This window comes from Hemitrygon akajei, chromosome 25, assembly GCF_048418815.1.
Source record: "Hemitrygon akajei chromosome 25, sHemAka1.3, whole genome shotgun sequence".
NCBI lineage: Eukaryota > Metazoa > Chordata > Chondrichthyes > Myliobatiformes > Dasyatidae > Hemitrygon > Hemitrygon akajei.
This window is the reverse complement of record NC_133148.1, coordinates 33,049,572-33,063,043: the sequence shown is the minus strand read 5'-3', so window position 1 is coordinate 33,063,043 and position 13,472 is coordinate 33,049,572. Positions and strand designations below refer to the sequence as shown.

At 50.3% G+C, this 13,472-nt stretch overlaps 1 protein-coding gene across 1 annotated transcript in view; it reads right to left on the bottom strand.

The window, feature by feature from the left end:
- Positions 1-4,916: 4,916 nt before the first annotated feature.
- Positions 4,917-13,472, bottom strand: part of LOC140716499 (N-acetyllactosaminide beta-1,3-N-acetylglucosaminyltransferase 2-like) — an 18,994-nt gene continuing 10,438 nt past the window's right edge. Inside the window, exon 2 of the mRNA XM_073029291.1 lies at positions 4,917-7,231. Within this exon, the coding sequence (XP_072885392.1) occupies positions 6,005-7,216 (1,212 nt within the window). The 5' untranslated portion in view covers positions 7,217-7,231 and the 3' untranslated portion in view covers positions 4,917-6,004. The remainder of the gene's footprint in view (positions 7,232-13,472) is intronic.

Genomic DNA, 13,472 nt, shown 5'->3' with positions numbered 1-13,472 from the left:
AAAGCTTGTCTTGCACATTGTTCATACAGATCAGATATCACGCTGAGGTAGAACAAGGTGAAACGATGACATTGCAGAATAAAGTGCAACAGTTACAGGGAGAGTGCAGTGCAGGAAAACGGTGAAGAGCGAGATCCTAACGATGCATGGTTAGCAAGGCAGGGAAATGGAGGATAGATAGATAGATAGATAGATAGATAGATAGATACTTTATTCATCCCCATGGGGAAATTCAACATTTTTTCCAATGTCCCATACACTTATTGTAGCAAAACTAATTACATACAATACTTAACTCAGTATAATATGATATGCATCTAAAATCACCCTCTCAAAAAGCATTAATAAATAGCTTTTAAAAAGTTCTTAAATAGTTTACTAAAATACATTGAATGGAACTTAAGCTCAGTGCCCAGTCTGTGCTCGGTTTCTTCAGTGCAGAGGAGGTCTCCGCATGAACACTGAACAGATTGGAAGGGCGAGCCAGTACTTCCTTATTGGCCTGCCAGCCCACACTGCACTCTCTCCGCAAATGCAATATGAAATTCCAAGCAACACACACAATATGCCGGTGGAACACAGCAGGCCAGGCAGCATCTGTAGGGAGAAGCACAGTCGACGTTTCGGGCCGAGACCCTTCGTCAGGACTAACTGAAAGGAAAGATAGTAAGAGGTTTGAAAGTAGGAGGGGGAGGGGGAAATGCGAAATGACAGGAGAAGACCGGAGGGGGTGGGGTGAAGCTGAGAGCTGGAAAGGTGATTGGTAAAAGGGATACAGTGCTGGAGAAGGGAAAGGATCATGGGACGGGAGGCCTAGGGAGAAAGAAAGGGGGAGGGGAGCACCAGAGGGAGATGGAGAACAGGCAGAGTGATGGGCAGAGACAGAAAAAAAAGGGAGGGGGAAAATAACAAAAAAACTAAACATATCAGGGATGGGGTAAGAAGGGGAGGAGGGGCATTAACGGAAGTTAGAGAAGTCAATGTTCATGCCATCAGGTTGGAGGCTACCCAGATGGAATATAAGGTGTTGTTCCTCCAACCTGAGTGTGGCTTCATCTTGACAGTAGAGGAGGAAATTCCAAATTCCTTTTTTCCTTCTGTACTTCCTCGATGCGCTTGGAAAATGAAATGCTCTCTCTGGATGGACATGAACAGCAGCACCATGATGTAATGAAACACATTATCATCGTGCACATTATTATTCTGTATTTTATTAGTTAATATTATTATTTTATTAATTATTAATCTTGCTAAGTGTGCTTTCAAATGTTGCTGCTGTAACGAAATAACTTCCCACTCAGCATCAATAAAGCGCTTATCATTATTATATTCAATAAAAGTTAACTTCATGTTTCTCCAAAATCCTATGTGATACAAGCAGCCGGAAATTATATTTGTGTTCAGTTTCCGGTGTTCCATCAGGACCACAGAAAATTTCTGAGAAAGCAACTTTAAACACTTTAAAAATTGTTGTCCGGTGTTATAAACCGATTATGGGTTGAGCCAAGCTCTGAGACATTGGCGATTCAGTCACTGAAGGACCCGAGTGGATGGGGTTTACAGTCAACATTAGCAAGATCAAGGACGCTTACCAACCTGGCCCCTCCAAATCCAAAGAGAGGGAAAAAAAACTAATGCCAAAGCAACACACACAAAGTGGTGGAGGAACTGGAGTATTCCAGCCCGAATATGGAGTATTGTGTACAGTTCTGGTCACCGAATTATAGGAAAGAGGTCAACAAAATAGAGAGTACAGAGATTTACTAGAATGTTACCTGGGTTTCAGCACCTAAGTTACAGGGAAAGGTTGAACAAGTTGGGTCTTTATTCTTTGGAGCTTAGAAGGTTGACGGGGGATGTGATAAAGGTAGTTAAAATTATGAGGGGAAAGATAGAGTTGACGTGGATAGGCTTTTTTCCCATTCAGAGTAGGGGAAATTCAAACAAGAGGACATGAGTTGAGAGTTAGGGGGCAAAAGTTTAGGGGTAACACAAGGGGGAATTTCTTTACTCAGAGAGTGGTAGATGTGTGGAACAAGCTTCCAGTAGAAGTGGTAGAGGCAGATTCGATTGTCATTTAAAGTAAAATTGGATAGGTATATGGACAGGAAAGGAATGGAGGGTTATGGGCTGAGTGCAGGTCGGTGGGACTAGGTGAGAGTAAGCGTTCGGCATGGACTAGAAGGGCCGAGATGGCCTGTTTCCATGCTGTAATTGTTATATGGAACTGAGCAGGTCAGGCAGCATCTATGGAAAAGATGCCAATGTTTCAGTCTGAGACCCTACTTGAGGACTGGAAAGGAAGTGGGGGGGGTTAGATACCAGAATAAAGAGGTGGGAGAAGGATACCTAGAAGGTGATAAGTCAGGAAGGTGAGATAGATAAAGAGCTGGAGAGGAAGGAATTTGAGAGGAGGGCAGAGTGAACCGTAGGAGAAAGAGGATGAGGATGAGGAATGTGTTGGTGGGAAGGGACAAAATGGCGTCGAGGTATGAGGACACGTTCAGTGGGGCAGAGACCATACTTCTACCCGGACAGGCAGGTTTGTGGATCTTGGGTAGGAGGTAGAAGTGAGCAGTGTGGGGTAAGGAAGCCATGAGTTTAGTGGCAATGTTTGGGAGTTCTCCAGAGTTGATGAGCGAGGGAAACAGTTTAAAGGAACATAAATCTTCTACGGTAGTAATGGAACGTATTCCGATCATCTCCTGGTCTAATTGATAGCCACTCCGGCAGTGTGCACTCACACTGTGTTGGACTGGACCCTTGTGCTCGAACATCACGGGTTGGGATTGGAACCCATGGTCTGCTGAGATGTGGGTATTTATAATCGTTAAGTTCTGGCTGACATCAGCTTTGCCCTCTCAGTTGTTGCCTTGATCGACATGTTGCCTGGGAGTCAAACAAATGTGTCAAGGTTGGGAACAGGCTGGTCTATTGGGAATGAGTGGGGCTGGTTGGGAACAGGCTGGTCTATTGGGAACGAGTGGGGCTGGTTGGGAACAGGCTGGTCTATTGGGAACGAGTGGGGCTGGTTGGGAACAGGCTGGTCTATTGGGAACGAGTGGGGCTGGTTGGGAACAGGCTGGTCTATTGGGAACGAGTGGGGCTGGTTGGGAACAGGCTGGTCTATTGGGAACGAGTGGGGCTGGTTGGGAACAGGCTGGTCTATTGGGAACGAGTGGGGCTGGTTGGGAACAGGCTGGTCTATTGGGAACGAGTGGGGCTGGTTGGGAACAGGCTGGTCTATTGGGAACGAGTGGGGCTGGTTGGGAACAGGCTGGTCTATTGGGAATGAGTGGGGATGGTTGGGAACAGGCTGGTCTATTGGGAACGAGTGGGGCTGGTTGGGAACAGGCTGGTCTATTGGGAACGAGTGGGGATGGTTGGGAACAGGCTGATCTATTGGGAATGGGTGGGGACAGGCTGATCTATTGGGAATGAGTGGGGACAGGCTGATCTATTGGGAATGGGTGGGGACAGGCTGGTCTATTGGGAATGGGTGGGGACAGGCTGGTCTATTGGGAATGAGTGGGGCTGGTTGGGAACAGGCTGGTCTATTGGGAATGAGTGGGGCTGGTTGGGAACAGGCTGGTCTATTGGGAATGAGTGGGAATGGGTGGGAACAGGCTGGTCTATTGGGAATGAGTGGGAATGGGTGGGAACAGGCTGGTCTATTGGTAATGAGTAGGGCTGGTTGGGAACAGGCTGGTCTATTGGGAACGAGTGGGACTGGTTGGGAACAGGCTGGTCTATTGGGAACGAGTGGGGCTGGTTGGGAACAGGCTGGTCTATTGGGAACGAGTGGGGCTGGTTGGGAACAGGCTGGTCTATTGGGAACGAGTGGGGCTGGTTGGGAACAGGCTGGTCTACTGGGAACGAGTGGGGATGGTTGGGAACAGGCTGGTCTATTGGGAATGAGTGGGGATGGTTGGTAACAGGCTGGTCTACTGGGAACGAGTGGGGATGGTTGGGAACAGGCTGGTCTATTGGGAATGAGTGGGGATGGTTGGGAACAGGCTGGTCTATTGGGAATGAGTGGGGATGGTTGGGAACAGGCTGGTCTATTGGGAATGAGTGGGGATGGTTGGGAACAGGCTGGTCTATTGGGAATGAGTGGGGATGGTTGGGAACAGGCTGGTCTATTGGGAATGAGTGGGGATGGTTGGGAACAGGCTGGTCTATTGGGAATGAGTGGGGATGGTTGGGAACAGGCTGGTCTATTGGGAATGAGTGGGGATGGTTGGGAACAGGCTGGTCTACTGGGAATGAGTGGGGATGGTTGGGAACAGGCTGGTCTATTGGGAATGAGTGGGGATGGTTGGGAACAGGCTGGTCTATTGGGAATGAGTGGGGATGGTTGGGAACAGGCTGGTCTATTGGGAATGAGTGGGGATGGTTGGGAACAGGCTGGTCTATTGGGAATGAGTGGGGATGGTTGGGAACAGGCTGGTCTATTGGGAATGAGTGGGGATGGTTGGGAACAGGCTGGTCTATTGGGAACGAGTGGGGCTGGTTGGGAACAGGCTGGTCTATTGGGAACGAGTGGGGCTGGTTGGGAACAGTCTGGTCTGTTAGGAATGGTGGGAGTGTGTGGGAAGGGAGATTGTTGAGAACAGGCTGGTCTATTGGGAATGAGTGTGGATAATTGGGAACAGCCAGTCCATTGAAAAAAAGAGTAGGAATGGGTGCAAACAGTCTGGTCTGTTAGGAATGGTGGGAGTGTGTGGGAAGGGGGATTGTTGGGAACAGGCTGGTCTATTGGGAATGAGTGGGAATGGGTGGGGACAGGCTGGTCTATTGGGAATGAGTAGGGCTGGTTGAGAACAGGCTTGTCTGTTGGGATTTTGTGCAGTGGGGTTGGATGGAAACAGATCAAGCCCCAGCTGAGCAGCGAAGTGATTGGACAAAAGACAAACACTTGTCAAAGAATTAATTTATTCAGCAATAAAAATATTAAATACTGAGAAATTAAATTTGACAATAATAATATTAAATACTGAGAAAAACTCATCAGTAGGCATGCACCTTGGTAGCTCCTGCACTACAGAAAGATGGTGATTGTCGACGCTGTCGTCCACCACCACAAACTCCACAACCCTCCGTCAGTGCCTTAACTTTGCCGCCCACCCCCTCTGGTGATGCATAGACAAATAGCACCACCCTCCCCCCACCACACCACCCCTCCCATGTGTGTCTCTGTAGCTCTTGACTAATACTGGGCTGAGGGTCTGTGGTTTGGCTGCTCTGGATTTGGCCCCACTGCCCAACCAGGAGGATGGAGGGAAAGGCCAGGCAGGTTTGAAAACTACTGTGGGCTCTGTGCCCAAAGAGCTCCATCTTTGAGTGGAAACAAACCCTTTGGTCAGCTGTCTAGCATCCGTCATCAAACACACTTCTACAACAATCCTACAGTAAGCCAACTTCATTCTCCCCACCTTCCAAGAGGACCACAACCTTGAAATTGGGTTTGGAGGCTTGTGTGCCTCAACGACACGGAGAGCGATGTTGGCTGGAGTCTGGGCTTTATGCTCTGGCTCTGGGTAGGGTCACCCATGCCAAACAGGCCAAAGGGTAGAGGTCAGACAAAGGGTGGTCAACCGGTCCTCCAGCTTCAGGGGTTCAGCTTGAAACAGCAATGAAGAACAGGTAATCAAGAGATTCTCCCCGCACTCCTATCAACTCCTCCGGATTCCACCACCCACCCAGACACTGTGGGTGGTGGGGGAGTGGAATCTACAGGAGCTAGTTAACCCACGGGTCTCTGTGTCTTTGGAGGCCTAGAGGAAACTCAGGTCACTGGGACGGTGGGGGAGTTCCCTCATCACTGCATCGATCCCACCAGGTGTGGCCGTCAACCGCACTTCTGGCTCTGCCCCGCCAGAATCTAGATCGCCGATGGAAGCCATGCGCCTGCTGAAAGTGTTCCAGAAAGATGAGCACCGGGCTCCTGGAACACCGGGAGGGGGCTCCGCTGGCCCCCGGACACGGGACGGGGCCGCGCGCTCTAGCACCTGAGCTCGGGGTTCTGTAGGCTCTTCCAGAGCTCCATGGTCTGGAGGGGGCTGCGCTGGTGGACGAGGATCAGATTGATGTAGGTGCACGGGTCTGCCCGGTGTTTGGCGTCGATGTCGAAGGTCCTGAAGCCCTGGTGATGCAGAGGGCTGATCCCCAGCGCGCTGAAGCACATGCCAGTGAAGACATCGTCGATGGGGTAGAAGGGAATGTAGTGCGAAACCTCGTAGAGCGACCGGACCAAGCTGCCCGAATAGAGGAACCCCCCGCCCCCAACGTAGGTCGGGTAGGCTCCATCGTAGAACGACACAGGGACGCTGTACTTATTCTTCACATCGCGCAGAGGGCTGGCGTTCACGATCGTCTGCCCGACGTAGAGCCGCTTGCTCTGGTTTCTGTTCAGCGACTGGAGGTAATCTAGGACCGCGCGGGTGTTGAGGAAGATGTCGTCGTCCCCCTTGAAGATGTACTGGACGGAGGGGCAGTGGACGGTGGCCCACTTGAGGAACAGGTTATCCTTCAGTGTGAGGTTGTACAGGGTGTCCTTGAACTCCCACTGGAGGATATCTCCGTGGAGGTGGTCCTCAAAGTTCAGCAGCTTCTGCAGGTCGGGCCCGTGACCCAGGTTGGAGGCCGAGCCCACCAGGAAGACGGTGCGGACCTGGGCCCCCCCGACCCTCATCTCCCTGCCCCAGGTGACGCGGATGGCCTGCCTCCTCTCAAAGTTGGGCGCCATGGACTTGACCGCCAGCAGCAGGAAGACTTTGCCGCTGCACTTGTCCTGGTGGTCGATCTTCTGAGGGTGTTCTCTGCAGCTCATGTAGTATGCAAAGTCCCTATGGTCTGGGGAGTAGGTCCGTATGTCGGGGATCTCCACCTCTAGGCCAGTCTGGTTGCATTCCTGTGGCGGGACGTACTCAGTAGCGCCTCGGGAATGGAGGCCCTCCAATGTTTGGAATAGCTGGTGCTGCTTTTGGTTCCAGAAGCTCTTCTTCACCGGGACGAAGTTCCTGAACGCAGCGGAGATGTTCAGCAGGGGGACAAGGGCTCGGGCGGTGGGGAGGTGAGCGTCCAGGGCGTTCTTGGGGCTGCGGTTCTCTCCCAGACTTTGGCGCAGGAACTTGGGACTCCCGTTCAGGAAGATGTTCAGAAGGGCAAATCCCATCACTGCCAGCACACCGATCTGTAACCGGGAAAATCTCATTTCCCTGTCTGTGCCCTGGATGAGGAAAAGGAGATCTTTGAAACACTGTTTCCTTCAAAAGCGGGTTGTACATTTAAATAAAATTTAATTTTTAAAAAAAGGCACACAACAGGGGCAAATAATAAACCAGGAGTTGACAACCTGGGGTCCACAGACCCCTCGGTTAATGGTAGGGGGTCCGTGGTATAAAAAAGGTTAGGAACCCATGGCACAAACACAAGAAGCTGGAAATCCAGAGCAACGCACACAATTGTGGAGAAACTCAGCAGGTCAGGCGGCATCTATGGAGAGGAACAAAGAGCCAACTTTTGGGGCCAAGACCTTTCACTTTATCTAGCAAGGAGCTTCACAGAAACTTTCACCCAACAAATGCTTCACCCCGACCTACGAGAGACAGGCAAACTGATGCTTCAACAGGCAGAATTTTGAGAGGAAGTTTAAAGGACAAAGAGTTGACAGGCTTGCTCAATCTTCCTAAGGAGATTAGCCGAGGCCCCCCCCCACCCCCCCACCACCTTAACTGAATGGTACAGGAGCACCATTGAGAACATCCTGACAGGGTGCATCTCCATCTGGTCTGGGAGCAGTCGAGCATCGGACCGGAAGTCCCATTGGACAGTGAGAACAGCTGAGAGGATCACAGGGTCTAGCTATCACCAATCAGGGATATTTATCAGGAGCGCTGCGTACGCAGGACCCTTAGTATTATCGAGGATCCCACCCATCCATCCAGCATCCTCTTTGACTTTCTACCATCAGGCAGGAGACTCCGATGCATAAAGACAAGAACGGTCAGGATGGGAAACAGTTTCTTCCCCCAGGCCGTTAGGCTTCCGAACTCCCTGTAGAATTGCATTCAAAATGTCACCGGTTAATCTGTTCTGTACCCCACAATATTTCATTTATGCACTTTATTTATTTATGTGTAATCTATCTGTAGATGTTGCGTTATGAGTACTACTCTGCTTTACATCCGGAGAAACATTGTCTCGTTTGACGATATATAGTTGAATGACAATAAACTTGACTAGATACACGAACAGCGGATATCATAGACAATGAAGTTATCAAATTACTAGGGGAAGTGGGCAATTTAAAGTTCCTGGGTGTCAAGATCTCTGAGCACCTGACCTGGTCCCAACGTAGCGATGCGGCTATAAAGAAGACAGGACAACAATGCCCTGCGCTGTAATAGTGTGGCGCTAACTGATACACTACCGTGACGCTTTCCCAGATAGGATGAATGCACACGGCCTTGAACTACTATCAACTAGAGGGCACAGGTTTCCACAGAGAGCTCGAGGCTCCTCTCCGCGCACCGGGGAGCGGCCCTGCCATTCCTTCAGCATCCGTCCGGTTGTTTTTTTTCCCCACGACTCTTGACACTTAATTCCGACCTGACACTCAACTCAGCGCGGATAGAAAGCGTGCAAGGGGGCCGGCTGGGTTCGAACCCGGGGCCACTCGCCTCGAAGCCCGCTCGCCTCCGGATGCCACTATGCCACCGGCCAGCTACATTCTTGCTATTGAGGGAGTGCAGCGTAGGTTCACGAGGTTAATTCCCGGAATGGCGGGACTGTCATATGTTGAAAGATTGGGGCGACTGGGCTTGTAGACACTGGAATTTAGAAGGATGAGAGGGAATCTGATTGAAACAGAGAAGATTATTAAGGGATTGGACACACTAGAGGCAGGAAGCATGTTCCCGATGTTGGGGGAGTCCAGAACCAGAGGCCACGGTTTAAGAATAAAAGGTAGGCCATTTAGAACGGAGTTGAGGAAAAACTTTTTCACCCGGAGAGTTGTGGATATGTGGAATGCTCTGCCTCAGAAGGCAGTGGAGGCCAATTCTCTGGATGCTTTCAAGAAAGAGTTAGATAGAACTCTTAAAGATAGCGGAGTCAAGGGATATGGGGAGAAGGCAGGAACGGGGGTAGTGATTGTGGATGATCAGCCATGATCACATTGAATGGCAGTGCTTGGCTCGAAGGGCTGAATGGCCTACTCCTGCACCTGTTGTCTATTCAGAGGAGCGACTTCATCACACCGAGGGTGGAACAAGCTCTCAGAGGAAGTGGTCGAGGCATTTACAATGACATTCTACAGTTCTTCAGCTAAGTGCAGGGATAGAACAGGTTTAAGTAGGTTACCAGCCAAACGGTGGTAAATAGTGGGCACTGAGGTCAGCCTGTTTTGCGATGTTACTCTACGTTGGGGATTTGTGTTGTCTGAAGGTATTGCCTTCCTAACGTTAAACAATGCTCGAATGATTCAGCTTCCTTCCCCTCTGCCACCAAATGTGAAACAGGACGTTAGTGAGGGCTAATTTGGAACACTGTGTGCAGTTTTGGTCACCCACCTACAGGGAAGACGTAAACGAGGTTGAAAGAGTGCGGAGAAAGTTTACAAGGTTGCTGGAGTCTGCAGAATCTGCGTTATAAGGGAAGGCTGAAGAGGTCCAGGCCTTCTTCTTGGGAACGTAGAAGATTGAGGGGAGATTTGATAGACGTCTCCAAGAATGTGAGGGGTAGAGATAGGGTAAATGCGAGAGGGCTTTTCCCACTGGGATTGGGCGGGACGACAACCAGAGGTCGTGGGTTAAGGGTGAGAGGCGAGAATTTTAAGGGGAACATGAGGGGAAAAGTCTTCACTCAGGGGGTGGAATGAGCTGTCAACACAAGTGGTGCCTGCGAGCTCCATTTCAATGTTTAAGAGAAGTTTCATGGATGGGAGGGGTGTGGAGGGCTCTGGTCCCAGTTCACGTCGATGGGAGGAGGCAGGTTAAATGGTCTCAGACTCTACTAGATGGGCTGAAGGACCTGCTTCTGCATCACAAGGGTCTCTGAGCCACGGGCTATTGTTGGGGGCACGGACCGAGACGCACACCAAGTACGGCAGGCGTCACCGTCTCGTCGAACCACGGCCCTCGCTCTGCCTGGACCCTTGTTCACTGCCCGCACAGGGAGACGTCCGTAAGGGATTGTTCCTGACTGACACAGTCCAAACTGCTGGAGTACAGGGGGGCGGCAGGGGCATGTGCTGAGGGGCACACGGAGGGGTGGCGGGGGCACGTGCTGAGGGGCACACGGGGGGAACCGGTACGTGCTGAGGGACACACTGAAAGCGCACAAGCCTGGTGGGGAACAGACTTGGTCTTAAACTCTTTCCGCGTCTCGACATGGAGGGGTCCAGTCAGAAACAGAATCAGGTTTATTATCACCGGCGTGTGACGTGGAATTTGTTAACTTAGCAGCAGCAGTTCAACGCGATACATGGTACAGCAGAGAGAGAAAAAAAATAAAACATAAATAAACAAGTAAATCAATTACATATATTGAATAGATTTTTTAAAATTTGCAAAAACAGAAATACTGTATATTAAAAAAATATGAATTCATTGGTTCAAAGTCCATTTAGGCATCAGATGGCAGAGGGGAAGAAGCTGTTCCTGAATCGCTGAGTGTGTGTCTTCAAGCTTCTGTACCTCCTTCCTGATGGTAACAGTGAGAAAAGGGCACGCCCTGGGTGCTGGAGGTCCTTAATAATGGACGATGCCTTTCTGAGACACCGCTCCCTGAAGATGTCCTGGGTACTTTGTAGGCTAGTACCCAAGATGGAGCTGACTAGATTTATGATCTTCTGCAGCTTCTTTCGGTCCTGTGCAGTAGCCCCTCCATACCAGACAGTGATGCAGCCTGTCAGAATGTTCTCCACGGTACAACTATAGAAGTTTTTGAGTGTATTTGTTGACATGCCAAATCTCTTCAAACTCCTAATGAAGTATAGTCACTGTCTTGCCTTCTTTATAACTGCATCAATATGTTGGGACCAGGTTAGATCCTCAGAGATCTTGACACCCAGGAACTTGAAACTGCTCACTCTCTCCACTTCTGACCCCTCTATGACAATTGGTTTGTGTTCCTTCGTCTTACCCTTCCTGAAGTCCACAATCAGCTCTTTCGTCTTACTTCTCGTCACTACCTGAGATTCTACCAACAACGGTTGCATCAACAGCAAATTTATAGATGGTATTTGAGCTCTGCCTAGCCACACAGTCCTGTGTGTAGAGAGAGTAGAGCAGTGGGCTAAGCACACACCCCCGAGGTTCGCCAGTGTTGATCGTCAGCGAGGAGGAGGACGTTATCACCAATCCGCACAGACTGTGGTCTTCCGGTTAGGAAGTCGAGGATCCAATTGCAGAGGGAGGTACGGAGGCCCAGCAGGCACCTCCTCGAACAACCGAAGGGTGTACCATGGCAGGGTTTCCACAAAGGCGCTGATGGTGTTATGTACAAAATACGTAACACTAATATCTCCCAGACGATCTCCATCAGTACAGTGGCACCACAGTGTGATGTCCTTGGCCCCCTGCTCAGCTCTCCTCACATATACGACTGTGTGGCTGAGCACAGCTCCAACACCATGAACAAGTTTGCCGCTGACACCACTGTGGCGGGCTGTATCAATGGATCAGCACGCAGGAGGGAGATTGAGCGGTGTCATAACAACAACCTCTCGCTCAATGTCAGCAAGACCAAGGAGCTGACTGTAGACTTCAGGAGAGGGAAACCAGAGGTCCGTTGGAGAATCGGAGGTGGAGAGGGTTAGCAGCTTTAAATTCCAGGGTGTTTCTACTTCAGAGGGCCTGTTCTAGACCCAGCGGGTAAAGTGCGATTACAAACAAAGCACGGCAGTGCCTCTGCTTCCTTAGGAGCCCGCAGAGACTCAGCACGACATCCGAAACTTTGACAAACTTCTATCGATGTGTGGTGGAGAGAGTATCGACTGGCTGCATCGCGGCCTGGTCTGGAAACACCAATGCCCTTGAATGGCAAATCCAGCAAAAATCTGGCCAAGTACGGCCTCCCCACCACTGAGCACATCTACAGGAAACTTCATCAAACATTCCTCACCACCCAGGCCGTGCTCTCTTCTCGCTGCTGCCATCAGGAAGGAGGGACAGGAGCCTCAGGACTCGCACCACCAGGTTCAGGAACAGCTCCTACCCCTCAACTATCAGGATCTTGAACAAAAGGGGACAACTACACTCACTTGCTCATCCATTGGGATGTTCCCACAACCAACGATCTCACTTTAAGGACTCTTTTATCTCACGTTCTCCTTATTTATTGCTATGTATTTATATTCACATTTGCACAGTTTGTTCTCTTCTGATCTTTCATTGATCCTGTTATTGTTACTATTGTACATGCAGGCACGTGGCCAAGTGGTTATGGCGTCGGTCTACTGATCTGAAGGTGGCTAGGCAGCTAAGGCAGCGTGTTGTGTCCTGGAGCAAGGCACTTAACCACACGTTGCTCTGCGACGACACCAGTGCCAAGCTGTATGGGTCTTAATGCCCTTCCCTTGGACAACATCGGTGGCGTGGAGAGGGGAGACTTGCAGCCTGGCCAACTGCCGGTCTCCCATAAAAAAAAACCTTGCCCAAGGCACAAATCCATGGTCTATTGAGACTAACTGAGGCCTACGCTACACTATTGTACTGATTTGCCGAGTATGCTCGCAGGAAAATGAATCTCAGGGTGATAGATGGTACTCTGATAATAAACGTTTACTTTGAACTTACATCTATCAAACCAACACCACCGGATTCAAGGTTCCACCCACCCCAGGCATCCTCTCTTCTTGCCTCTCCGTTCAGGAGATACGAAAGCCTGACAGCCCGTGCTACCTGCCTCGAGGACAGCTTCTATCCCGCCGTTGTCAGACTCTTCAACCACCCCATCGTACGATAAGATGGTCTCTTGACCTCACAATCAATCTCGTTAAGGTTTTGCATTTTATCGTTCACCTGCACTGCCCTCTCTCAGTAGCTTTTACACTTTATTCTGTGTTGTTATTGTTGTACCTTGTCCTACCTCAGTGCACTGTGTGATGATCTACTCTGTGTTAACAGTGTGCAAGACAAGCTTTTCACTGTATCGCGGTAAACACATTTCTTACGCACACACAAGCGCACAGCCATGTCATTCTGCTGACGTTGCCCTGAGTCTGAGCTCTTCAATGCCCCCCTCCCGGGGTATTCTCATAATGGGTCCTAAACTGAGCTGGACTGGCTTTATAGTGTCTTTCCCGCCACACATGGCTGAATATCTCATTTCTTTAGTAACGGGGATATTTCGTAAGCCTCCGTTAGTCTGGTGAGACGATGGATTTGTGCCTTGGAGGGTTTCCAGGGCGCAGGCCTGGGCAGCGTTGTATGGGAGACCGGCAGTTGCCCAAGCTGCAAGCCTCC